Source organism: Thunnus maccoyii, chromosome 10 (assembly GCF_910596095.1).
Source record: "Thunnus maccoyii chromosome 10, fThuMac1.1, whole genome shotgun sequence".
In the NCBI taxonomy this organism is placed as follows: domain Eukaryota; kingdom Metazoa; phylum Chordata; class Actinopteri; order Scombriformes; family Scombridae; genus Thunnus; species Thunnus maccoyii.
Genome location: NC_056542.1, coordinates 20,810,335 through 20,835,558, shown reverse-complemented (window position 1 = coordinate 20,835,558; position 25,224 = coordinate 20,810,335). Strand labels below are relative to the sequence as shown.

At 37.7% G+C, this 25,224-nt stretch overlaps 1 protein-coding gene across 1 annotated transcript in view; it reads right to left on the bottom strand.

The window, feature by feature from the left end:
• The window catches only part of col14a1a (collagen, type XIV, alpha 1a), a 150,852-nt gene that overhangs the window by 36,238 nt on the left and 89,390 nt on the right, over positions 1-25,224 (bottom strand). Inside the window, exons 28-36 of the mRNA XM_042424334.1 lie at positions 24,337-24,480; positions 23,742-23,906; positions 23,489-23,527; positions 23,134-23,272; positions 20,281-20,423; positions 18,438-18,547; positions 7,532-7,690; positions 4,403-4,480; positions 3,488-3,574 (exon numbers count right to left, since the gene is read on the bottom strand). Coding sequence (XP_042280268.1) covers positions 3,488-3,574; positions 4,403-4,480; positions 7,532-7,690; positions 18,438-18,547; positions 20,281-20,423; positions 23,134-23,272; positions 23,489-23,527; positions 23,742-23,906; positions 24,337-24,480 — 1,064 coding nt within the window. The remainder of the gene's footprint in view (positions 1-3,487; positions 3,575-4,402; positions 4,481-7,531; positions 7,691-18,437; positions 18,548-20,280; positions 20,424-23,133; positions 23,273-23,488; positions 23,528-23,741; positions 23,907-24,336; positions 24,481-25,224) is intronic.

Below are 25,224 nucleotides of genomic sequence, written 5' to 3'. Positions count from 1 at the left end.
TTCTATATCATCTGTTTTGTTTTTACCAATTTCTACATCTATATCAAATTCTACATTTGTTGGCTAATACCAGCTAATACCATATTCATTTTACTATCTATATCTATACCAATGAAAAGTCTAAACCCAACAAACTGTAAAACAAAGTGTAAAGCTACAGCAGGTTGGCTTTTCTATTTGAAAATCATTAGCTCCCACTGTTTAATTTAAATATGTTTTTACAGCTTGTGGGGACAAACTGCTAGACTGACTAGAACATGTATTGGCATTTTTATTAACAATTTACTAAGCTGCCCAACATGATGTTTATGAGGCTTGTTTTCACTTTTGCAATCAATAAAAAATAAACACTCTTAAATTTGACTTTTGGCAGTAAAGAGACAAATGAAACTTGGAACTACAGAGCTTTTGATACAAATATAATTATTGCCCCTTTGTGAGTTCATGTTCATAAAAAAACAAAAGCCCCAAAAAACAAAACAAAATAAAACAAACAAAAAAAAATGTTTGCAACGTATTATTCAAAATGATTGATTTTGTTCGCCAAGTTGTTTTTAATGGATTTTTGTAAACAATGGAACCCGTGACTTGTTGGAGGTCATACAAACCTGCAGAGGAACTGAAATTAGCTTCCAACAGCAGCAATACAAATAATTGGGTTTGGATTTTTCATGGGCCTTTAATGGTGATAGAAAAAAAAGCACCACTATTATCATTTAACTGAGCAATTTGATGCCAAAGGCAAATTTCCATTTTTAAACAACAGCTGGATCTCGAACAGCATGGGCACAATTCAATTTTAACAAATGAAGATGGCGAGCGGCGCATGTTTTGTTTTCCTTAATGTCAGATTGATTGCTGACTGATGTTCGGTATTGAGCTGAGTCTGTGCCAAATCAGGCGGCACAGATTGCAATTCAGTTGGGGCAATCAATATTATTTCGAACATGACTCATAGATTTACAAAACTGAAGAGGACTGCTGCTGTGAGAGACAGGAAAAGACATACATCTGACTGTGAACACAAACATAGAAATTACTTGCAGGAAGAAAAGCGCAACAGTGTTTTAATGGTGATAATAAGTGTGAAGCAGGCTAATGCTGTAGCTGTGATTCATATTACCAAAATAGCGTCATGTCTGCGTAGATATACCTGCACAACAGACATGAGTAAATATTCTATTCAGCAACAAAATGTATGAAAAAGGTGAACTTGAGTGGGAATGTTTTAAATTTAATGACCAGATGGAAACTTCTATGGCTTCTTAATCCTTTTTAATATTTCTTTGTCGTCTTTTCATGGCATTATGGTGTGCGTTTAGATCTGCATCAGGGTTCCCCATAGATGCAGGTATTTATTTAGTTTATCAGCGTGAGCAAAGTCTCAACAGCATGACAACAAATTCTGTACACATCACAGTGAAATCCTGTTTTCACAGTCTGTTAGGATTTTGAAAGTTTTCCTGTTTGTAAGCTTGTCTTCCACAGGGGATACAACATTTATTGTGTTAACAACCATTATATTGCGTAAATAAGGGGAATACAACGTCTATTCATCCTTCCTCGAAACCCCACTGACTGTGGTGTACATTTTTTGCACAGAAGTGGCTATAATTTCTCCATTAAACTACTCATCTACGCCCATATGCTGCAGTTAAAATGTGATTTAAGGAGCCCATTCAATGCCGGAGAGAGAAACAGACGCAGACAGAGAGACAGACGCAGTCACAGAGAGGCATAAAGTGATAATAAAAAGAGAGAAAGAAAAGAAGAGCCTCAGGCACTGGGATGAAGTGGGGGTAAAAGAAAAAAAAATGAAGAAAAGGAGAAACAGGAAGACAATGACAAGTTGAAAGCTTTACAGTCCTGCTATTGATCTCTGGCTTGGAGAGAGAGTAATGGAGTGAAAGAGAAAAAAATGATAGAAAGAGCGAGTAAATGCACAGTAAAAAGAAGAGAAAGAATAGTCCTTCACTCTCCTGCAAACAAGTAAAACAGTTTGTTAATGGAATGAGATAAAAAATAATTGGCAATGTCTTGAAACAACGTGCAGCTTAACTTACATTAGAAACAAGTGAAATTACGATAGCACGTTATTGCTGAGCTGCATTATGCTTGTACTATGGGTAAGGATGAAAAAGGATAAAATAAAGAGACAAATAAAATAAGAAGGGAGGGTTGTGAGCTGTGGACACCCTACAGATGAGTAAGTGGATCTCGCTCGTCCGACAGGGATAAAAATTGGGGGGGATTGTAATCGGCTGTGATAAATGGAACTGCCATATAATTACTTTCTCAAACTATACCGCTGTTGATCCACACCCCTCTCCTGCCCTCGGCATCAAAGGGTGGAGACAGAGACAAAGAGAATGAGCTTTGAGAGTGGAGAGAAAATAAGAGAAAAGCAGGGATATATAGAGATGCAGGAAAAAAGAGAGAAAAGGGAATAGAAAAGACAGAGCGGCAGATAAAGAGAGAACGAAAAAAGAGAAAAAGAACAGAGAATATAGACAAAAAGTCTCAGGCCATAAACGAGCTCATTTACTTGCTCTCATCTCTCAGCCTCTATCAGGTTTTACCTGCTGCTGCGTGAGAAGAATACAGCTACGCTACAAGCTCATCCCTGCCTCTCTAACACACTGCCACCTCAATAAAAACACAAAGGTCTGTGATTTTTTTTTTTAACTGACAAGTGTGATTCGAAAAATATCAACTTTAAGAAATTGAGACGTCGATCAAATGTCAGATAAGAAGACCAGATATTAACTGAGCACATGACAAGTGATTAACTATGTTTAAATGATTTTTAAAAATGGTGTATCGACTAAGAAATGCACTTTTTTTTGCCATAATGCGCCTTTTTTGCATTGGACACTGTAGGACAGTTACAACTCTTACGTCTTTTAACTTTTTTAATATTTACACCATCTTATTTTGTTTTTTAATGTGTGTGAATAAATTGTATTGCTGTATGTGTGTATTTTTTTTTGTGTGTTTCCATGTTTGTAAACCTGCATGCCTCAAATTGCCTCCTTCCAAAGAAAAATGAATTGAGCTGAATTAAATTTAATTAACTTTCTTAACATCCACTGGTAAATTGGTTGTTTCAGTCTGACATTTAACAGCAGTGTCCTCTATAGATGGTCCAAACACTTTCTCTGGAGTAAATACAAACTTTTTTAATGAGAGATGAGAGAGTCAAAGTGATTAAGTGAGTAACTGATGTGAGGGAAGAGTGAAAATGTGAATTTAAAAGCTTGTCATTACATGCATTCAGGTATAAATAAATGACAGTATAGAAAAAGGCAGGTGGGCCAAAGAAATGCAGACAGAAGGAAGGAGACATCTGAAAATTTGCACATAGGCCTCCGGAAAGACAGAAAAAGACAGAAAAAGGTGGTCTTCACGCTGGATTGAGCATAAGAGTCTTGATGAGTAACTAAACGAATGAACAAATGAATGAATGAAAGACACAACGAGTTCTTACGGGAGGTCCGGGTGGTCCTGGGGGTCCCTTGCTGTCCTGGGAGCAGGTACAGGAATGAGGCATAGAAGGACACTGCTCTTCAACTCTCTGAAAATACAAACACACACACATAAACAGAGCACATGATCTGCATTCAGCGTCTCTGAAAACTTCACCTACGCACACCTGGAATCTTTCCAGCGAACAAGATAACGATTATAAAACATGCTGATCATTGGCGAGCTCCTCTCAGGTCTTTGGATCAGATCCCTGACTCCCAACTGGCTGAACCGCTTGAGGCAATAAACTGATGGTACATTTCAATCAGTGTTTACTTGGTCCCCTTGACTACTGATAAACTATTTCATCAAAACAACCTCATAAAACTTTGAAAAACTACAGTACACAGGCTTATACAGATTTTATTTGTCACAAACACTAACTATGGCCTCAATATTTGATTAAATTGATTCAAAAGTTCTCTGAACATTATAAGCTTCATAAAAATGATACTGTAATAGATTCAGATCGATCAGATTGTACAGGTGTACCTATTTAAATAAACTCAATGTGTCCGTTTGTCGTTTGGGTGTGTTTTAACTGATCATTGGTGCTTTTAAACAGGCACACGCAGACAGACTTGTGTATATGTGACAAAATTGTTGATTCTCAAGATGCTCATTAGGTGCAATTCTATCACATAAATGAAATTACCCACCTGACCACAAGCTCTATTAGCACTGGCAAAGAAATGCCGGCGCTAATAGCCATTCATACTGATCCCGAGAAGCTTGGCTTTAATTCTGGTTCTATCATTCTGGTTTCATCATAACTCAGTATGATCATCACCACAATTATCCTTCTAATTATCTCAGGCTGAGCTACTGCACACTTAGAGAGGAGAGGAAAGTGTGTGCATGTGTGTTAGTTTCTTACCAATGCTGGCAGTTCACAGCACTTATCTCTGCTGGCCCAGGATGTGCTGCAGATGATATCAAACATCTGGAGCTGGAACTAAAAACACACACACACACACACACACATGCATGAGTACACACACCTATGAACATAAACCAATTCCATTAATATAGCAATTACACTATTGTCAGTAAACACATTTCAAAATGCTTTGCAGAAGTAAAACAGAGGCAGCATTAGAAATGGAATATTAACCACAATATTTTGTAAATGAAGTGGTTTTGTGGTTTTTCTGTGTCGATAAGAGACAACAGAGACAGTTTGGCTCCTCATGAGCTTTAATAACGTGCTGATATGTGCTGCAAGACATGCAGGCTGAGAGTGTTAATAAACAAAATTAATGTTCTGGCGGCACCACTAGTCTTAATCTACAGACCAGATTAGGTCATGAGAATGTGATTAATTTCAGCACTTGGTTAAACTAATAGCGACTTCTTACGAACAAGCTAAAATAAAAGCTGTCTGTATGTAGCCTGTTTATCTTAGTTTGCCACGTATCTTAAAATTTTTCAAATTCTTGTAAACTTAGTTACAGACAGAGATGCAGTTCTGCCCCCTCACAAACCAGCACCTGCAGTGAATCCACATCAGCAGAGGGAGGAGGACAGAGGATGGGAATAACTAACACTAACAATGTCTGTGCTCTTCATACTTTCTAAACTTCACACAGAGATTATAGAGTTTACACACTGACTTTGCTGCTGTAAACATTACAGTTGCTGCTCTGGAAATAATATTTGGTTATATTTAAAATATAAATCTATTCTAATCCAGTTCTGAATTAGGATTACTTCAGGACATGGTGCTTACATTCTTCATTGAACGCATTTGTTTTCTTCTTGCTAATGTCTGAGTATAATATGAAAATCTACAACCAGTGTTGTTGTTTTTTTTAAAATAAGTATTATACGGTCCACAATGATGTGAGAATGCCTAGTTTTAGTGAAATAACATCAAATTTTCTTGGCGAGAACCTCCAAACCCCCTGACTGTGTTGAGGAATTTAATTCTTTGACATTTATTACAACTACAGCTACCTGGGCCTCCAGAGTCCTTCTGGTGTCAAAAGCTCATATAAATTATCACACACACGGCTCAATAAACATGAATTAATGTATATGGAACAATTCTAAAGTACTTTTAAATTATTTCACTGATGGTGTGCACAAATACGGGTCCTAGCAACGTGGACTCTGCGCACACAGCAGCACTGCTGCTGAAAAAAATCCTGGGGGAAAAGCACTGAAATATAATACACATACGTATCACAGACACTACTTAAACTATGGGAAACTTGGATTAAATGGCTGTGAAACTGTTTTATCTAGGAAGTTAAATACATACAGACACGAACACATGATTGCAGACTTGGACAAAATTCAGTCGGCTAGTGGAAATCTGTTTTACCTCTCTGCTACTGTTTCAGTTACACAATCATAATCTATATAACTTAATTCAAAGATCATTTATGGAATCATTGTACCTTATTCGGTAAAGTTTCATCATTACTTATATCACTTATCATCATTATAACAGGAGGATTAATTTACCTCTCAGGTTCAGTTCAATTAAGTCAAAAGCAGCTACTGTCCTTTGTCATATTGAAGCTAAATTTAGCTGGGAAATGCATGACAGGCAAATTTTAGTCAAACACTGAAAGCTTATGAAAAATGCCAACATTGTTCATATACCATATTATATTATGTTATATTTAGTTTTATTCACACAGATGTACCTTCATTTTTGTAATCCTTCCGATCAACTAGAAGCCAAGTAAACCTACCAATAAGTTTTCATTTTCTAACAGATTTCTTTCTGTGAAGACCTTTCCCAACAAGACAGACACAACATATTTCTGAATCAATGACCATCCTCTTTACTGGCCGGTAAAAGATTATCTGTTGGTAGTGAAGAAAATGTCACATTTTCTTTATTTTCCAGCTGCTAATTTTCTTTGCAGCATTTCAGAAGTAAAATGTACTAATTACACCTCTCAGTATTCCCAGCAGTCCAGGACATCTCACCTTCTCATCAGCCTGAGTCTTTCCTGTGCTTCTTAATGGGAGCACAGCTAACAAAGTATATGTAAAACACTTTGTACGTTTCCACTTGCAATAAATAAAGTGAATTCCCACTGAGTGACTCATTGAAATGGTTTTAGATTTTTATGGTTGCCATTTTACAGGCTTTATGGTTCACAGACACACCAAACCTGATTGATCATTGCAATCACTGCTCAAAGGACAATTATAACAGCTAAACAATTATCACTTGACTATACAAGAATTTCATTTATTTACACTTTTTTACACTTTTAACTGTACTTTACACCTCAGGAATATTAAAAACCACAGAAATACTAAAAAACAGCCTCTATTTAGATGGATACATGCATCACATTGCGAAATAAGTTTTTGTATATTTCTTTTTGTCAGTTACTTAAGATTTTGTCTACTGTCCTGAGAACCTTCCTGTACTTCTTGTCTGGAGGACATCCTTCAAGTTTCTTGACCAGTGGGAACCATGGATGTATTATAAGAGCTTGATACCGGACTAAAAATGGCACCCATCCAGTTCAATAAGAATTGCTTGGCTGGCACATACGCCAAAAAAAGTTTCTAGCTTCCGAGTTTGCTTCCACGTTGTGTGGCCCACTGACAGTAGCGCCACCCCGCCTGCAAGTTCCCACTTAGCCCATAGACTTTACATTGGGGTGACGTCACAGATTTTTAAATCGCTTTTCTCGGCTTGAGGAAAGTTTTACAAATATAAAACCTCCATGGATCAAAAATTCATAATAGAAAGATTGAATAATTTAAGTTGTTTGCAGTTCGAGGAGTCCTGTCAACAGTTTTACAGATGTCTCTTTTACAATGGTGGTCTATGGGGAAAATGTTTTTTGGGTAGTGGGGGGATTTTTCACTGCAATATTGCAAGTGACCACTGGGAAAAATTGGCTGCAAGTCTGAGTGGTGGAGCCCTATCAAGCTCTTATAATTCATCCATGTTGGGAACCCATACAGGTATGTATTTATTCTCTTCTTTAGAGTGCACTTCACAATGATGCAGACAAGAATTCATACTGACTGGAGCAGAGTTGTCCCGTCGGCCTCTGGACCGGACCATCCGTCCCAGGATCTCCACACCATCCGTGGTGATGTTACCAGCTGCACTGATGCCTTTCTCCCCAACAACAGAGCAGTCTAACACCACCTTCACAGCTGTCTTGCTGATGGTCACATGGAGCTGCATGAAGAGACGATAAGATGCATTAGAAAAACTTTGCAACCACAACTAAATTTAACACATGTGGAGCAGATAAGTTGCAAAAATGCCTTCAATTTTCTTTTGACTTAAGTCTGAGTCTGATTGCAGGACAGGAGTATTTTTACATTATTGTATTGGTACTTTTACTTCAGTAAATGATATGAGTTCTCCTTCCACCACCAGTTTAAATACATAGATATAGGCTGTCCACATTTTTAGGAAGTCTCAGTAGTCTCAATGTCTCAGTCGTTAATCCTCATATTTGTATTACTCATCATTATTGCCATAAAATGTGACCAGACATAAACACAAACAATTCAATAGCTGGAGTCAATAAAACAGAGTTGTTGCACCATTTCAAGTGCAGCATTTTCACAATTCTTGTTTCTGTGATCAGCCAGAACATAAAACATTCAATTGCCGCTTACAGTATGTGTTCGAGAGCCAAGAGAGTTTCAGCTCTTTCCTGACTAATCACAGTGAGAATGATTTCCTTTGCTTATGTGTGTTGTTATAAACACAAGCTAAAAGCATCTAAGCACACAAATTGGCCCGTCCAGTCAGTGCTGGAGGCTCAAACTGCCTCCTTAGGGGAAACCACTGCCAGCGCTATGATCCGTGAAATTCATCTGGTTGTGTGGTTAATGAGCAACGAGGGCTGCATCCTTGTGATGGATTGTAATAAACCAGACTATTAGTACCTGCATGTTTCATTATTAAATGTTTTCTCTCCCTTTTTGATTCTCTCTTTTAAACAATCAGTAAAAAAAAAAAAAAAAAAAATCATGTACTGTATATCATACTGTAGGAACATGAATGCATGTGTGCAACACATACACCTCTATACACAGTAACACGGTGCAGCTAATGGACAAAGTTCATATTTGAGTGTCAGAGCCCATTCCTCAACTGACGTCTGGATGACTGTTTTATAATGACTTTCGGTTCTCATCCTCTATTATGCACACTTCACTGGGCAGGACTGTGTATGTGACCGTGTATGTGACCATGTGTGCGACCATGTGTGCGTGTGTGTGTGTGTGTGTGTGTGTGTGTGTGTGTGTGTGTGTGTGTGGTTGAAATCCTCTAAGGTGAGAACATTTTGCTGGTATTTTGTGGCATTTAATGGTTGCAGTTAAGGTTAACATTAGTGGTTAGGGAATGAATACAGGACATTGAAATGTCTAATGGTATATAAATGTATACGTTTCTGTGTGTGTGTGTGTGTGTGTGTACCTGTGTTAAAGCTGCCTGTCACTCTCCTTCAGACTAGCTGGTTCCTCCATTTACGCCAGCAATGACTCAGACTTATTTTCAGTCTGGAGGAAGTTTATTCTTGAAAATGTACTATTTTGAACCATTCGGTCAAGGAACAGTCTGATGCCAACAGTAGCAGGTATCAGAAATCGTTGTTTTGATCAACAGCTTTGTTATGGCTATGTTCTCACAGATTGACATAATATGTTTAACACCACTTTACACTTTAATGTTTCATGCTATTCAAATGTACCAAACAAAACTATGTAAAACATTCTTTATATTAAATGTTGACATGCATATGAAAAGAATGATTTCCAACACATTTCCACATACATGAACATACAGGATACAAACAACCACTGTGTTTTAGATTTGTGGATGTGTTTTTTCCTCCATCCATTACATTCCTTTTTTTCTGTGGTGTATGTAAGTCAACTTGCTTCAGTTATATCTTATATTTATTGCAACAGTTCTCTTATAAAATTGGAAGATATAAAAAGTATTCACAACATTACCTTCAGTAATAAAAATAGTAAGTTTAACATACCACTAGAACATCAAACTCTTTCATCTTTGTTTTTCAGCAGAATTTCAACTTTCTACTTATTCAACCTATTTATGGAAACATGTTTCACTCAGGATCGCAGTAAATATGACGATATCTGAGGGCAGAATCTAGTGCAGATTAAGTGTAAAATGAAGTATATTACAAGTTTGAATTAAAGTACATTATTTGGGCCTCTGCACTGTCATGACTAGATGAGTTAGAAACTAATTTGATTGTTAAAAACACTTATTACAACTCTTTTTGTTGTTGTTTTGTTATTCTGAGATGCATTAGATAACAGTGAGGCTGACAGGAGACAAACCCCCAAACTGAGACTTCAGATCTTTTTTTTTTTTTTGTATAGATCAGCACAACAACAAGGAAAAACAAAAACCCTAACCAGATGCAATGAGGGTGAATAAAATAAATAAAAGTAGCATACTGTTTTTCACTTTGTGCTGCTCCTGGCAGGTCAGATGGCTGGCTGGACTCTACTGGATCCATCCACAGCTAATACTACTGCCAGCACAGGATAAATTTATCTCTCTCTGGAACTACGTGGTGCAGTGTTAACCCACGCTCCAATCATGACACCCAAACATAAAGGAGAGGACTGTGTCAGTCTATCACAGGTGTGAGATCTTTTAAAGCAACAACAAGATGTCTACATGCAGTTACTAACGCAGTGAGAAAACAACTTCAATGGCTTTGTCCAAATCTTGGTCGATTCTACTAACCAACAAATGGACGATATGATTAAAGAGGTCTAGGACCTAAAGATCAGTTTGCATTTCTCCCATAAAGAAGTGGAAGAAGACCTAAAAAAGACTTGCAAGGAGATGACAAAAGTGCAAAGATGCACTCACAGACATCAATACTGTGTGTGAATGAGTCTTATCAATGACTGTGAAGGTCAATCCAAAAGGAATAAGGTAACTGTAGAAAGCATTCCTGAGAGAGAGCGGGGAGGAATCTGAGGACGAGGTCTTTGAGATGTTCACTGTAAAGCCACAGATAGATGAAAAGAGGATCGAAGTGGAGCATGCCAACAGGACGGGAACCAACTCAGGTGACAGGTGACTTGGGCCAATACAATTCAAGGACAAGATGGCAGTTCTGGAAAGAGACCATAAACTGAAAAGACTTAACATATTCCTCAACGAGGACTATACTGAGGCCAGAGGCGAAAAGAACTCATTCCAGCTATGAAAGCTGAAGGAGGTAAAGGGAACATTGCATACATCCAATACGACAGACTCATTGTCCACTCTCCCTCCCAAAAGACTGAGTGGAAAGAGCCAAGTCTATGGGCTCATAACGAACATAACACACACACACACACACACACACACACACACACACACACACACACACACACACACACACACACACACACACACACACACGACTGATGATGTTGCTGTTTGGACTGTCTGTTCTTTTCTACACTATGTCTGTATTTGATAAACTTCCCAGGAAAGGGCTAAAAATAGCCCATGTTAATATATATAGCCTCAGAAATAAGGTTCAGGATATCAATAATTTGCTAATGTCAGACAACATTCATATTCTGGCCCTCTCCAAGACCCACTTAGATGACTCATTTGATAATGCTGCAGAGGCAATACATGAATATACCATCTAGAGAAGGGACAGGGATAACTGTGGGGGAGGAGTTGCAATATACATTCAAAGCCACATTCCTGTTAAGCTCAGAGAGAACTTAATGTCAAGTGCTGTTGAAATGTTGTGGTTGCAGGTTCACCTGCCTTATTTAAAGCCTTTGCTGTCAGGTTGCTGTTATAGGCCACCAATTCTGACAGTTAGTATATCTATATAATTTGTGTGAAATGCTTGATAGAGTATATGATGTGAATAGAGAGATTTATTTCCTGGGAGACCTGAATATTCATCAAGCTGAAAAGGAGACTTCTCACTGTAACCAGTGCTTGTAATCTGGTCCAGGTCATTAATCAACCTACCAAGGTTTTCATTAATAGTACAGGAATCATATCATCCACATGCATTGATCATATTTACACTAACACTGGAGAATTTTGCTCCAAAGCTGTATCTGTAATCAAGTAGCTATATTCAAGAAAGCCAAAGTTCCAAAGGTTGGGCCTAAAATAGTTTTTAAGAGATCATACAAGGGATTTTGCTGTGACTCGTATCTGGATGATGTTAAAAATATTTGTTGGTCTGAAGTGAGTAAAGAGAGGAACCCAGATGCTGCACTTGATGTATTTATGAATATGCTACTTCCAGTTATTGATAAACACGCAGCTGTTGGGAAACTGACTGTTAGTGCACCGTGGATTGATGAGGAGTTGAAAAAATGCATGTTTTTAAAGAGATGAAGCAAAAGCAGTGGCAAATAATCTTGGCTGCACATCTGAATGGCAGACATACTGTAAAATAAGGAACAATGTGACTAAATTGAACAGAAAGAAGAAGAAAATGTATTATGAAACTAAGATAAATAATATAAAGGATGATGGAAAAAAGCTCTGGAGTACCTTAAACTATATCATGGGCAGAAAGACTAACTCAACTCCATCTTTCATTGAATCAGATGGGTCTTTCATTACTAAACCTTTAAACTTTGCCCAAATATTTTAACGATCATTTTCAGTGTGTAAACTAAGGCAGGAAATACCAAAATCAAGTCGTGAGCCATCATATTTATGTATAAAAGACCATGAAAGGCAAGAATTGTACTTTTGAACTGTGTAAAGTGGGTATAAACAAAGAGTTGCAGACAGCACTAGAAAGGGTCACTAGTAATAAACATATCAGAGACTAAGAGCATTGTATTTGGTACAAATCACTCCTTGAACTCTAGACTCCAGCTGAATCAGATGTTGAACAATGTAGCTGTTGAGCAAGTAGAGGAAAAGATAGACAGATTCTCTTGTTGTAAAGATGGGGAGGAATATATCTGTAATAAAGGCTCTAGTTTTATCACATCTAGACTATTGCCCTATGATATGGTCAGGTGCTGCAAAGAAGGATCTAGAAAAACTGCAGCTGGCTCAGAACAAAGCAGCCCGTCTTGCCCTTCGATGCACACTGAGGTCAAATGTTAACAACATCCATGTCAATCTCTCTTGGTTAAAAGTTGAGGAGAGGCTGCTGACAGCATCACTCCTTGTTTTTATTATAAACATTAATGTATTGAAAATTCCTGATTGTTTGTATAGTCAACTCACTTTCAGCTCTAACATACTTACCTACCCCACCAGACATGCCATCAGAGGTCACTACACAGTTCCTAAATCTAGAGCACAATCAAAGCAATGTGTGGTATTATATCGAGCCATTGTTGCACGGAGCTCACTCAGCTCAGATTGCTAAAGCACACAATAAAGTGAGCTTTAAAAACAAGTGAAGAAACACCTAACAGCCCTACGCCTGTAACCACATTAATCACACTTTGTACATTTTTTTTTTATGTATATGAATATGTTGTAAGATTTCACTTTGTACGTATATTCAGTGCTTATGAATTTAGTGTATATTAAAGCTGGAGTGCGGGACTTTTGTCTCCCCCTTCTGATAGTGAGTTTAAAAGGGGGTATGCAGCATGCTCTCATGTGCACCCTGAATGACAAGTACACATAGAGGGCCGGTAAAAACAATATATTTTGATGGTCCACCAGCCCAAAACCGTATTTTTTGATGGTCCACTGACTCACCAGGATTTGTCCCAGTATGCTCATACACCATTGGCCGTAACCTACTGTTGCGGCTGTAAAACGGTGAATAAACCCCGACAAAATGACTTGTTTCACTATCAGAATTGGATCCATTCGGTCCTATAACATTTGGAGAGTCTAGAAGAGCCACATGATTAACGGACAGACAACCAGCGCAGGAATGTCATGCCCGACATGACATTTAAAAACTTGGTATACCATGAAATACAGAGAGATTTATCTGGCGGTGATAGGCCTAATTGGCATTGTGTGAACTTGTTTGGCACGGGCTTGAATGTAATGGACGTTCATTTATGTGTAAAAGTTCTGCACTGAAGGTTTAATATATATATATATACATGGATATGAATAAGAATGAGTATAGTAATACGTTTGAGACAAAGAATATTGTTAGATATACTTTTCTGATTTTAATATCATTTGGTTGTTTTGTCTGTAAGTGTCTTTATCTGTCAGGCTTTTATGTTTTGTGTGGACCGAGCAAGAGTAGCTGATGTTCTGCATCATGGGGATCCTAATAAAATCCTAAAATCCTATGCTCACACATATACAGGCAAACAGACATACACACACACATGTGTTTTCTGATGCTAATGTTGTCTTAGACATCAAAAGTACCATTGTGAATTACAAAGCACCTCATTTGTTTGTGTCTCTGTCAACAGATTGTTCCTTTTTTCTCTGCCAGAAGTCTTTTTTCTTTTCACTTTTCAGACGCAACACAAATTACTTTTTTATTTTCAAAAGCACTGACAGTGCTACATTATCTTTGTCATGTCGCACATATGACTTTGTAATTATCTTTGAAAATTAATAACAACTCTGTTGTATTTACTAATAGCTAATAACTAAGAGCAAAAACCCATAACACTGAGCTATCAACTTCTTCACTGAGTACAAAGAGAGCTAAATCAACAGGAGCACAAAAACTGAAAGGTTTTCTTTGTGCAAAATGGTACAAAGCCTGGACTTTCTTTAATAGTTTTAATCTCTGGGCATATTTTATACTCACTGCAGACTGCCTTAACATCATAAATAAATTAAAATATCTGAAAGCATGTTTTATTCTTGATTTGAAGAGATGAAAAAAGCAAGTTGATACCAGAATATTCGATGCATTGCTATCTTAACACTGAAATATGGCTGATGAAAAGGTGGAAGGAAACAAGTGAGAAAGTTTTAAACACAAAGTGAAGTAGTGTCTCTGATACAAAGATGGAACTGGAAATTTGGTGCCCAGACAAACACACACACACACACACACACACACACACACTTAAATTGTTATGGTCGTTTTTAAACATTTTTGTGTGAGATAATGTGGTTGAAGTTGATGAGGTTGTCATCATAGTATCTCTGCTGACTCGGCTCGGCAGTCTCTGACCTGCATTTAAAAATGCGTGTTCTTGCCCATGCGTGCTCACTGTGCATGTGTATGTCTGAGTATATGCATACTGTGTGCTTTGTATGTAAATTTATGCTTGTAAAAGTTTGCAGGATTTTTTGAGCATGTAAATGTACTGTATGTTTGAGCATTTACATCCATGCATGTATGTGTACATCTATGCCTGTGTGTGTGTGTGCCATATGTGTGGCCCCTTTCCTCTTCTCTCTATAGTCAGCAACCATGAAATGCTGCTTTCATGAAGGATGAAACTTTATAGCTTTGTAACTAATAATCCACAAACTGCTCTTTTAAATTTTCAACAAAGTTAGCTGCTCCTGCTCAGTATCTGTCTGATGTCATTAAATCCAGAGATGACCACACCTCTGGCACAGATGTAGCCTATTGCTATGTGGGGAACATTAGAAAGATAAACAAAAGTTTCATTGCAGCTGGAGACATTGTCTGTGCTCAATGAGTAACTTGGCAACGGTCATATGTGGATTTTTTTTAATAAGTAGACACAACAGAAATAACTCTACAGTATATCTCTGAATTTGTGGAAACAGTTTTAATGATGAATTTCTTTTAAACGAGAAACATCTGCAGTGTTGACAGGCAACACCAAGGTGATGAAGTGATCAAGAAATGGTTTTTGAGACTAGCATATTGACTATAAAAAGCAGTCAAAATTTTGGCCCAAGTTGCACCTGCTATTAAAATGTGGTCTGTATCTAAAAACACCATAATGTTCAACAACATATACTCAAAAACTGAACAAAAGTGTAAGGCGAAAAAATAAATGTTCCCACCCAGTAAAATCATGTCTATCAAAAATATCCTTTGAGCGAGTGTCATTCTTGGAGTACAAATGCTCGTGTGTGACACAAATACTAGACTTCTATACACAGGCAAAAATATACTTAATGTTTATTTTAAGACTTCACATCACTTACTATACAAGAAAGGTGTAAATGCACTACTTGTATTCCCCCTCTACTAATCTTGTATATCCCTTTACTATCTTGCCACTGTCTAAATCCTCCCACCTCCTCAGTCTGCTAAAACCCTAAAACAGATAAGTAGGAGATCCTTATTGCACTTTCTCACCCCGTCATTACAAATATGTGAGCCTGCAGTTGAATTCAAACTGCTCACAGACAACATATATTTTAAACAATTTCACCCATTTTGAGGTTTGAAAATGAACACCAGGAAAACATTCCTAACTACTACAGATTTAGGCACAAGAAAACTGATCAATCCCATTTTACTTGTTAACATTTAGCTTCTATCCAGATTAATCATCATGTTGTTAAACTTTAAACAAACACAGCTCCAGTCATCCCAACAGAGTGTCTTTAATGGGCAACACTTCTATTACTAGTTGCTGCTTTTCTGTTTGCATTATTATGTCTTCCTCTTCCTCTGAATGTACAGATTTATAGATTTAAAATGTATACTTTTAAGAACCACTAATGGATGAATTGATTAGCAGTGAATTTTTAGTTCCACTAATATATATATTGTGAAGTACTATAAACTGGGGAGCTGGGTGTACTTTTTTTTATAGTGCACAATGACAGCTTTAACTGCTCGCTCACACTCTTAATGGCAGACGTTTGATCATTTGAGGAGATGCAAAAATGGTGTTCATACACTTTTGGAGTGTAATATGGCTCTGAGCAATATGCAAGTTATCCAGAAAATTACTCTCTTTTCTCCTCTGTGTCTACTTGTCTCTCTGTTTTTTTCCATGCGTTTTTCTGCCTGTATTTCTCTTTCTATCTCACATTCAATCATATCTATTGCTTCTTTCCTCTCATTTTTCCCCTCCCTCACCTCCCAGTTTGTGTCTGTGTATGTGTCTGCTTCGCTGAGCAGTGACGGATCCTGCTGGGTATTCCTGCTTCAACACAAGGTGTCTTCATATGGTAATCCCTTTATATCTGACACACAAACATGCACACGAACATGGACACTCCTCTTATTCACTTGTCATCCTGTCTAAACAGAGACATACACTTCCTCTGGTCAGGCAGTTTTCTGCATCTCTTCCCTCTCTGAACATTGTCATGTTCTCCAACAGAAAGACAGACAACTATGGAGAAGACAAAAGGCCCAGAGAATGATGGACAGCTACTCCCTGACATTTTGAGAATCGAGATCAAGACAGAAAGAGACAGAGAGAGTTGGTGTTGGTTTGTTTTCAGCAGAAATCCACAGAGACCCACTGAAGAAACTATAAAAACAGCAGGTCAAACGCAAAAAAAATATTGTTTTGAGAGACTTTGCCTAATTTAATTTTCAAGTTATGTTTCCATCCATTTGTTGAACAAACGCTAACCAATCTTTCAAAATGTAACAAAACAACACAAACAATACATGCAAATGTTCATTTCCATCAGCCTTGCTGAAGTAAATACACTCCTGAACAAAGTGCTAATTCAAAAAGAACGTCTGTGAGGACAAAAGAACTGATTACTATTCGACAAGTTATTAATATTTTTTATCAGATAATGTTGATATTTCATGCCAAAGTGTTTTGTAATGAAAATTAGTGATTCACTGGGCTGTTGAGGCCAAACCAATGTTATTATTTATTCAGTACAGGCATTTGCATCACTATTTATCCCATAATTTCTTTTTTCACAAAACACTTTCTCCTCTCAAGTGAGCAGAAAATTGTCTTTTATTGAGGGAATGCCATCAAAATTTGCCATTTCCATTCAGTCTGACTAATTTGATACAACATAATTTCCATAAAAGTGTTTGGCTAGAATCTGAATGATTGACGGAAACGTGAAATGTCTTTTTCAGAGAATTTAATAGGAGGACAAACCAATAACATCTCTGGTGTTCCAGTCTGAGGTCAGGAAAACTACCACTGAAGATTGGTTGAACTGACACATCATTTTCATTTGGTCTGTACTTTGATATGGTTGTTTTTTTCTGGCTCTGAGAGATTAATAATACTTTTTTTTTTTTTACAAGAGTAATTATTAAGTGTATAAATGTCAATAGTAATGACAAATGTCCACAACGACTTCATCAGATACCACAAAAAGGTCTTAAAGGGTGATGAAATCTGCAGCTTCACTCCCACAACACACACTCCACTAGTTTAAAAAATAAAATAAACTGGGTGTAGAGAGAACAGTGGAGAGTGGGAGGGAAGAGGGAGGAGGGCTATCATCACCTGCACATACTCACACACACACACACACACGCACACACATGCACACTAACCACAGCAGTGTTGACAGGTCAAGAGAAAAGTTCCAGCCAAAGAGCCACTGGAAAACCACCCAACAGGCTCCACAACTTCAAAAACATCAAACTGCAGCAGATCTTATTTTTGTTTCTTTCTCAGCAGCTTGCCAGCAAGCTTCCAGCTCCCTCGCTTCCCCTCTGTGCTGCAGAGTTTCAGTGCAGCAGATCTGAATATTTATCAAGGTGTCCTACCTAAAAACTGCACTGTGGATTTGGACTCTTAAACTGATGTGTGATGCAAACTGGCACATGTAGCTACTGTGGGACAGGCTGTCTCTGGCGTTGATGTGGTTCTAGTTTTAACGGACCTGCACAGTCTGGATATCTACACATAAGCAGTGATTATTTGCCAGAGGCTCAAAAATCTCTACTTATTATAATAATATGAAAAAAAAGCAAGCACATATGCATTTTTGAAACTATAACCAATAAATGCAATGTTTTTACTTTCTACTTGTTTAATGACTAAAATGACCAATCAGTCTTATCATTTACCATTCAAAGTCAAGTAATCAACAATCAAACACTAAAATAAAGACCAACCTTGTGGAAACTGCCATGGAAGATTTTTTTGATTTCAGTTCCTTCAAACGTGACGGTCTGAAAGTCTCCTTTGTAGTCATAGTTGAAGAACGTTAAGGTCTTTCCAGAGTCTGTGGGGTGACAGAGGTGATAGTGAGTGAGGAGAAACAAAGAGAGATGGTTTATCAGATAAGAATTTATCTTGCATGTCACCGTCTCTGTTTGGTTTCTACTATTAGACTATTAAAGATCTAGTTAGAAACAACAGTTAACTACATACAGTAGCAACAAACAACTTGCATTTTTGTGCTGAGCTGCTGTTTCCATTCATTTCATAGAAAATCAAGATTAATATTATTGAAAAAGTACAAATGATCACATGTCAGTTTTATTGATACATGTATAAACTTATCATTTCATATAATTCCATTGTGATATAGATATGAAATCCCTGTCATCTTTAATTTGCAAAACCCATATGATAAGGTTGTTTTTCACCAAGCACTGAGAGCAACAACAGGACAACATAACATTATTCTAAATATAAATGTGATATTTGCCTCAATGAAATGTGTGTGTTTGAAAACTCAAAGATTGTCAGATCATTATAGGAAGATAAAACAGTAAAAGTGTGCGAATGAGTAAATGGATCACTGGACAGTCCACAAAGTACAGCTTTGCCTTTGATTACCAAAACTTCTGGCAGAGGTATTTGTGTTGTTTTGTGGTTCATTTTCTTATAAAAATTATGATAATTTTGTTGCTTTGCACTCTAATCTCCACTCACCTTTATGCAAATAGTTTACATAATGATGGTGCAACTTCTGCAAATTTAACTTTGTAAGGTTATTTCAAATCTCTGGGCCAATTTACCGAGGTCAAGATGACAAAAATAATAAATATTTTCATTTCATCTTCAATTGTGGATCATAAAACATTTCTCCCTAACTTAATAAATTCTTCAGCCATTAATGTCTTGAAAGCTCTGAGGAGCAGCCGAACATTTACCAAAACTCAAAATACAAATCTATTTTTTCTTGTTGCCATTATGTAGCTGTATCAGGGTCAACAGGAAAACCAGAGCAGACAAAATGACTTTTTTCCCTTCGGTGTCTTCCAGCTACTCCTGGGGATCCCAGGCTCATCAAGGCCAGCTGGTAATATCATCTCTTCAGCAGGTGAGGGGTCTGCTCTAAGTCTCCTCAAAGTCAGTGGTGTCCAAAACACCTCCAAAGGTTGACGCCTGAGGAGAGTTCTTACTGTGTACTCAAACCACTTTAATTGACTCCTCCTGGTGTGGAGTGTTTCTGTGACATCGCTCAGCACACACTCCTACTGATACAAAAATCTACTGGACCATGGTCAATCTTGTGATACCATTTTCATCGTCATCCCATCTGTTTTGGCTTGAAAAAAATGGCTTTTTATCAAACTGTGGTCCCAAGTGTACAATGTCAGGCATTTGAGGATCAGCACCTCAAAGTCTGAGGTCATTGTGTTTCCCCTCATTAACAGCCTGTCCCATTAAAAGAGGGTCAAACAAAGGAGATCGTCTACAAACAGAGGAGAAGGGCTCAGGTATCTCTGTGTCTCTATGTAAATGTCATTATATTGGATGAAAGAAATGCAGTTGTATCCCAGCTGTAATTAGTTATTCTCTCCAGCCCTATGTCTGAAAACTACTGCATTATGCACTCTCACGGTTTATTTGGACGCATTGGTTTTGGACTGCTTATTTGGACTGCAGGAGCCAGCACACATCTGCTGTTTGAGCCTGTACTTGTCAAACTGTGATGTGTTGTGATGCAGGTGAGCCAATGAAGAGATTAAGAAGCAAAAAACAAGTGAAGTGATTCAAACTCACTGTCCAGAATCAGTCCCACCAATGGCTCGCTGTCCTTATTGAGGATTTCCCACAATGCAAAGGGCTCCTGCGGAGTCTCAGGAAGTAGCCGGAGCATCATAGAAATGGTGTAGTCGGAGGGTAAACCTTCAGGGTGAAGATACCTGGTGCACACATGAAAGCAAAGGCAAACACACACACACATGCACACAGATAGTGAGCTTTGCTGTGCCCTAAAGGCATGTACCCACTAGGTGTCTCTTTCAAAGTGCCATTGTCTCTTCTCAGCTCGTCTGAATGCTTTCAGAGTGCGTTTGGCTGCCTCAGACTGTCTTTGAGCACCAGTTTCTTTTTTGATCAGAGAGCGTAGCCTTTTTTGTGCAGCTGCCTCCGAGCACTTTATGTTCAAATCATCTCTGCTTCAACTTTTCAGAGCTCTCGTCAATGTCACTTTTCACAAACTGAACAATCACAGTACAAGAGTCTAAAACTTAAAGCTGGATGACATAAAAACCACGGAAAAGCTCCCAAATTACAAGATAACAGAAAGAAAGATAATATGGGAGCACATTAGCCAGCCATTGAATATTACTGCTAAGTTTTTGTCTACATGGGTTTTATAGTGCATATTTCCCTGCAGTATATTGCTGGCTGAATGTTACCTGAACCTGAAAACCTCTCTGGTAATTTTTTTCTGTCCTTTGCTTCCAGCATCTCTTAATGCTCTGATGCCTGTTATTTTCCTAGTGGCCGTGGTCTAAATTTTCAATTTGAAACCCATTTGAAATGCACAATGTGAACTCCAAATGACACCTGAAGACATGACCACAAAACCTTTAATCTTTGTCATCACTTTATTAATTACTGATTGAACCCAGTCTAATCAAACTGAGCGCTACAATAGCCCCTAAAAGTGTCCTGTGTGAGCTATGAAAATTAAAATCCTTGTATACGATCCATAGGAGAAAAGCAGACATATAATAAATTAGAATTTGAGTTTACTTTTTGGGAAGTTTCTGTGTTGCATTGATCAGCTTGGACAAATTGGATTATTAATACTTACAATAATCTAATAGAATTAAAGGACTTGCACTTTAAGTCTGTTCCACAGGTAGCTATAGGGTGTGAAATGTGTACTGGTGGCATTTGCAGCATGCAGTAAATCCTAATAAATGCAAGCATCTATGTTTTTTGCCTTTTGTATAAACTGTAGACCCTTCCAGTTGTTGGTGACATGTTATGTTAATTTTCATACATGACACCTGAGATGCAGTTTTTACATGTAACTGATTATTGTGGCAAAACATGCTTTAATTTAGCAGCTGCTTTCCTGCTCTGAGACAGAAATTGCCAAATTACTTTTGTGTTAGTTGGCTGTAGGAATCGTAGGGATTAGTGAAAATTGCATGTTTAATTCATAATTGCAATGATCTGTTTCCTGCTTCCGTTAAATTGCTTTTTATCTTAAAAATATGATGATTTGTCAAAACTGCAATTAGTGTAAGTTTTGAAAGGGAGGAAAGACGGTGCAAAAACATTTAAGTCTTAAAATGACTTCCACAGAGGGCACAGACAGTGTACTGCCACGTGTGGAAATACAGTCTTGATTCAATAGTATTCAGAAAAGGCTCAAAACCTACAATCTTCAAGATGTTTGTGGCTGTTATTATTTAACACTGGGGACAAGTACTGTATGTCGGACGTGCAAGACAGCAAGTGTACAGTAACACAGCCCAGGTGTTCCTGGTGAACCCTTTTGTCCTAAAGATTATCCAAACAAAGATAAAGGGAACATTTTTGACATGTTAGCTTTTACGTCAGTTCCCCTGTGGTTTGCTATTAGCCAGAAAGTCGAGTCATTTTCATTGGCAGGACTGTGGAATAGTTCTAGGACCGTGTGTGTGTTGCTGGCTGATAATTCAAAGTCTTCTGGTGTTTGTGTCCTGCTGACTACACAGTTACCACACCCCATTTCAAGGAGAGGAAGGGAGAGTCACTTAGCAAGCAAACAAAGATGGATAAACATTAGTAGGCTCAAAATAATTCCTTGAAACTCCTTGAAATTCTGAAGAAATTCAGGGTGAAATGGTAGTGAGCAGAATTTGGCAGTATTAAAAACAAAAAAAACAATCTATGACTTGATGACTGATAATGATACAGACGGATGCTGTGTAGAACAAATAATGACTCACTGGTTTCTGGTACTATGCATGTGTAATGACTTAGAGGTGCTCCTCAGAGGAACATTTTAATGTGCAGATATTTTTTAATATAATGGTGATTTATTAATTAATGCGTCTGTGTGTGGTGATGATTGTTTTGTGAGACTGAATCATCTTCTAACCTTGTGTATTTTTGTTTTCAGGTGTTTGTTGGAGGAGGGATATTGATCTCAATGACACTCGAACAAATTAAACTGTCACCTTCAACTTTGTCTGATATCACTTATTTTGTCTGCCGATGTAGCCGATCACACAGGTTGACCTCTATTTATGCAAACATAACATACTGATTTGATCAAGGGCTTTTTGGCAACTTCGGAGTCACTCTTAACCTTGGTTAACAGATTCCATTTTTGAATTGTTTTCTAACAACAGAAAAAAGAAAATACATCAAGGGGAACAGCTAAATTGTGTGTTCAGCTATAACAGAACACAGTACTAGTGACTATGAAGAGTAGGAGGCAGCAGAGTGGAGGTTTAAGTAAGCACAGCAACCCATGAAAATCTAACCCCTTACCAGATGGTGCCCATATTTTATTGCTTGTCAACTGAAACAGAATTGCTGGAAAGTGATCAGAAAACTGCTAGTGTGACTGAACAAAAATTGTTTTCATATCTTGTGTGTTTGTAGATTTCTCTTGTTCTTACTCACTTGGTGGGCTGTGACACCAGAGCGTCACGGTGTAACCTGTAACAGGGGTAGCTGTTGAACGAACCCGGCTCCAGAGAAACTCCAGGTATGGTGCTGTACTCCTTCTCTACCAGGCCAAACTTCTCCATCATGCGGAAACCTGCAGGAGACAAATCTTTATTATTACCACCATTATCGTCACAACAAGCATCTTCCTCCTCCATGTGATCACTGTAATCACAATCATTACCGCCACTACAGTACGCACCGTCATTATGTTGTTGCAATCATCATCATTAGCTTTTGATAGTGTGATTGGACCTGTGTGACCGTTGTACAGTATATATGTATTGTTCCTGTCAATTACACCTCTTACCTGTCATTGTGTTACCACTCATCAAAACAGATGGACAAGCTGAAAGACAGAAAAGAGTCTGTTAGTTCATCCCTCATATTTTAAATTCCCAAACATCAAATAAATCTGTCTCTCTTCCTATGTCTCTCCACCAACAAGAGTCCTTTCTCAATCTTCTTTCTGGCTCTTTCACTCTGTCTGACTTTTCTGAACTCCTTTTCCTCCCTGTCTCTTACTGTATCTCTGTTTTAAACAAAAAGGTGGTGTCACTCACTGGCAGTGGCAGCCTCGCAGACGAAGGTAATGAGCTGCTCTTCTATTTTCTTCACAGCGTCCAAATCATCCACAAAGAAGACGTGTCTATCACTGGGCTTACTGGCTATATTCACCAGTTCCCCGTAATCCGCATCCGCGAAGCCAATTGCAAAGATGATATAGCCTGGGAATGGGATTAAATAGGAAGATTCAACATGTTATGTTTAAAAGTCAATGTAAGTGATAATGTAGCCTAATTTAACAGATGGTTAGAGTTATGGGTTTCGCAGCAATGACTGAGCAGCAATAATTAAATGCCATTAAAATCCTTGTGTTAAAATAAACAAATAAAACATTAACATATTTTAAAACGTAAGGTTTGGGTTAGTGTAGATGATAAGGAGTGGGGGAATAGGATCTATCTTTAATTTCATCTCAGCTGCATATATGAATTACAAGAAAATATGAAAAAACAACACACACAACCCACCAATATCAACAAATTATATACTGTACATCAGCACAGTGTTAATACATTGTCAATTTAATATTTTTAAGCACTTACAGTAAACTGACAACAATGTTATTTCTTGTTTGGTCTGTAAAATACCAACCCTCCATCTGCATTTCTTTGGAGACTTTGTTGACATCATCTTGCGAGCGGCCATCAGTGAGGACAACCAGGACCTTGGGAACTCCGCGTCTGGCTCCGGCCTCTGAAGTGAAAATGGACTCTTTCACATGTTTGATGGCTCGACCTGACGAAAGACAAACAGAAACCCACTTGATTAAGAACCATATCACTGTTTTATCATGTTTTAGTCCATTTACCTCTTTATACTTTAGCTGCCTCTTAGATGTTAGATCTTCCAAACAGTCAGGTCCCAAGAATTTGTTTACAACAGAATCAACTAATAGAGATCTTAATTAGGAAATTCATCGCAGTAAAAATGTCACTTAATTGTCAGTGGAAAAAATGATACAATACAAATCGATCTACACTTATGATTGTGTTGCCAACTATACAGTATATAACATTACATACACAAAAACACATATAACAAGCCAGAAAACTCACTGTGATGAATAAAAAATGTGATCTAATTCAAGCAAGTTTTAAATCAAAGCATGTCTATTTTTATGATGAAATTAATGGAAACCAGTGGCAAAACAAAAATAGCAATACAATGCTTGGGGGCACCATCATCAATTACGTCAAATACAGTGATGCTTGAAAGTTTGAATTTTCTCAATTTCTGCATACATATGACCTAAAACATGATCAGATTTTCACACAAGTCCTAAAACTAGACAAAGGGAACCCAATTAAACAAATGACAAAAACATTGAACTTGTTTATTTTTTTTGAGGAAATTTATCCAATCTTACATATCTGTGTGAGGCAAAAGTATGTGGACCCTTGCTTTCAATAACTGGTGTGACCCCCTTTTGCATCAATAACTTCAACTTAACGTTTCTGGTAACTGTTTATCAGCCCTGCA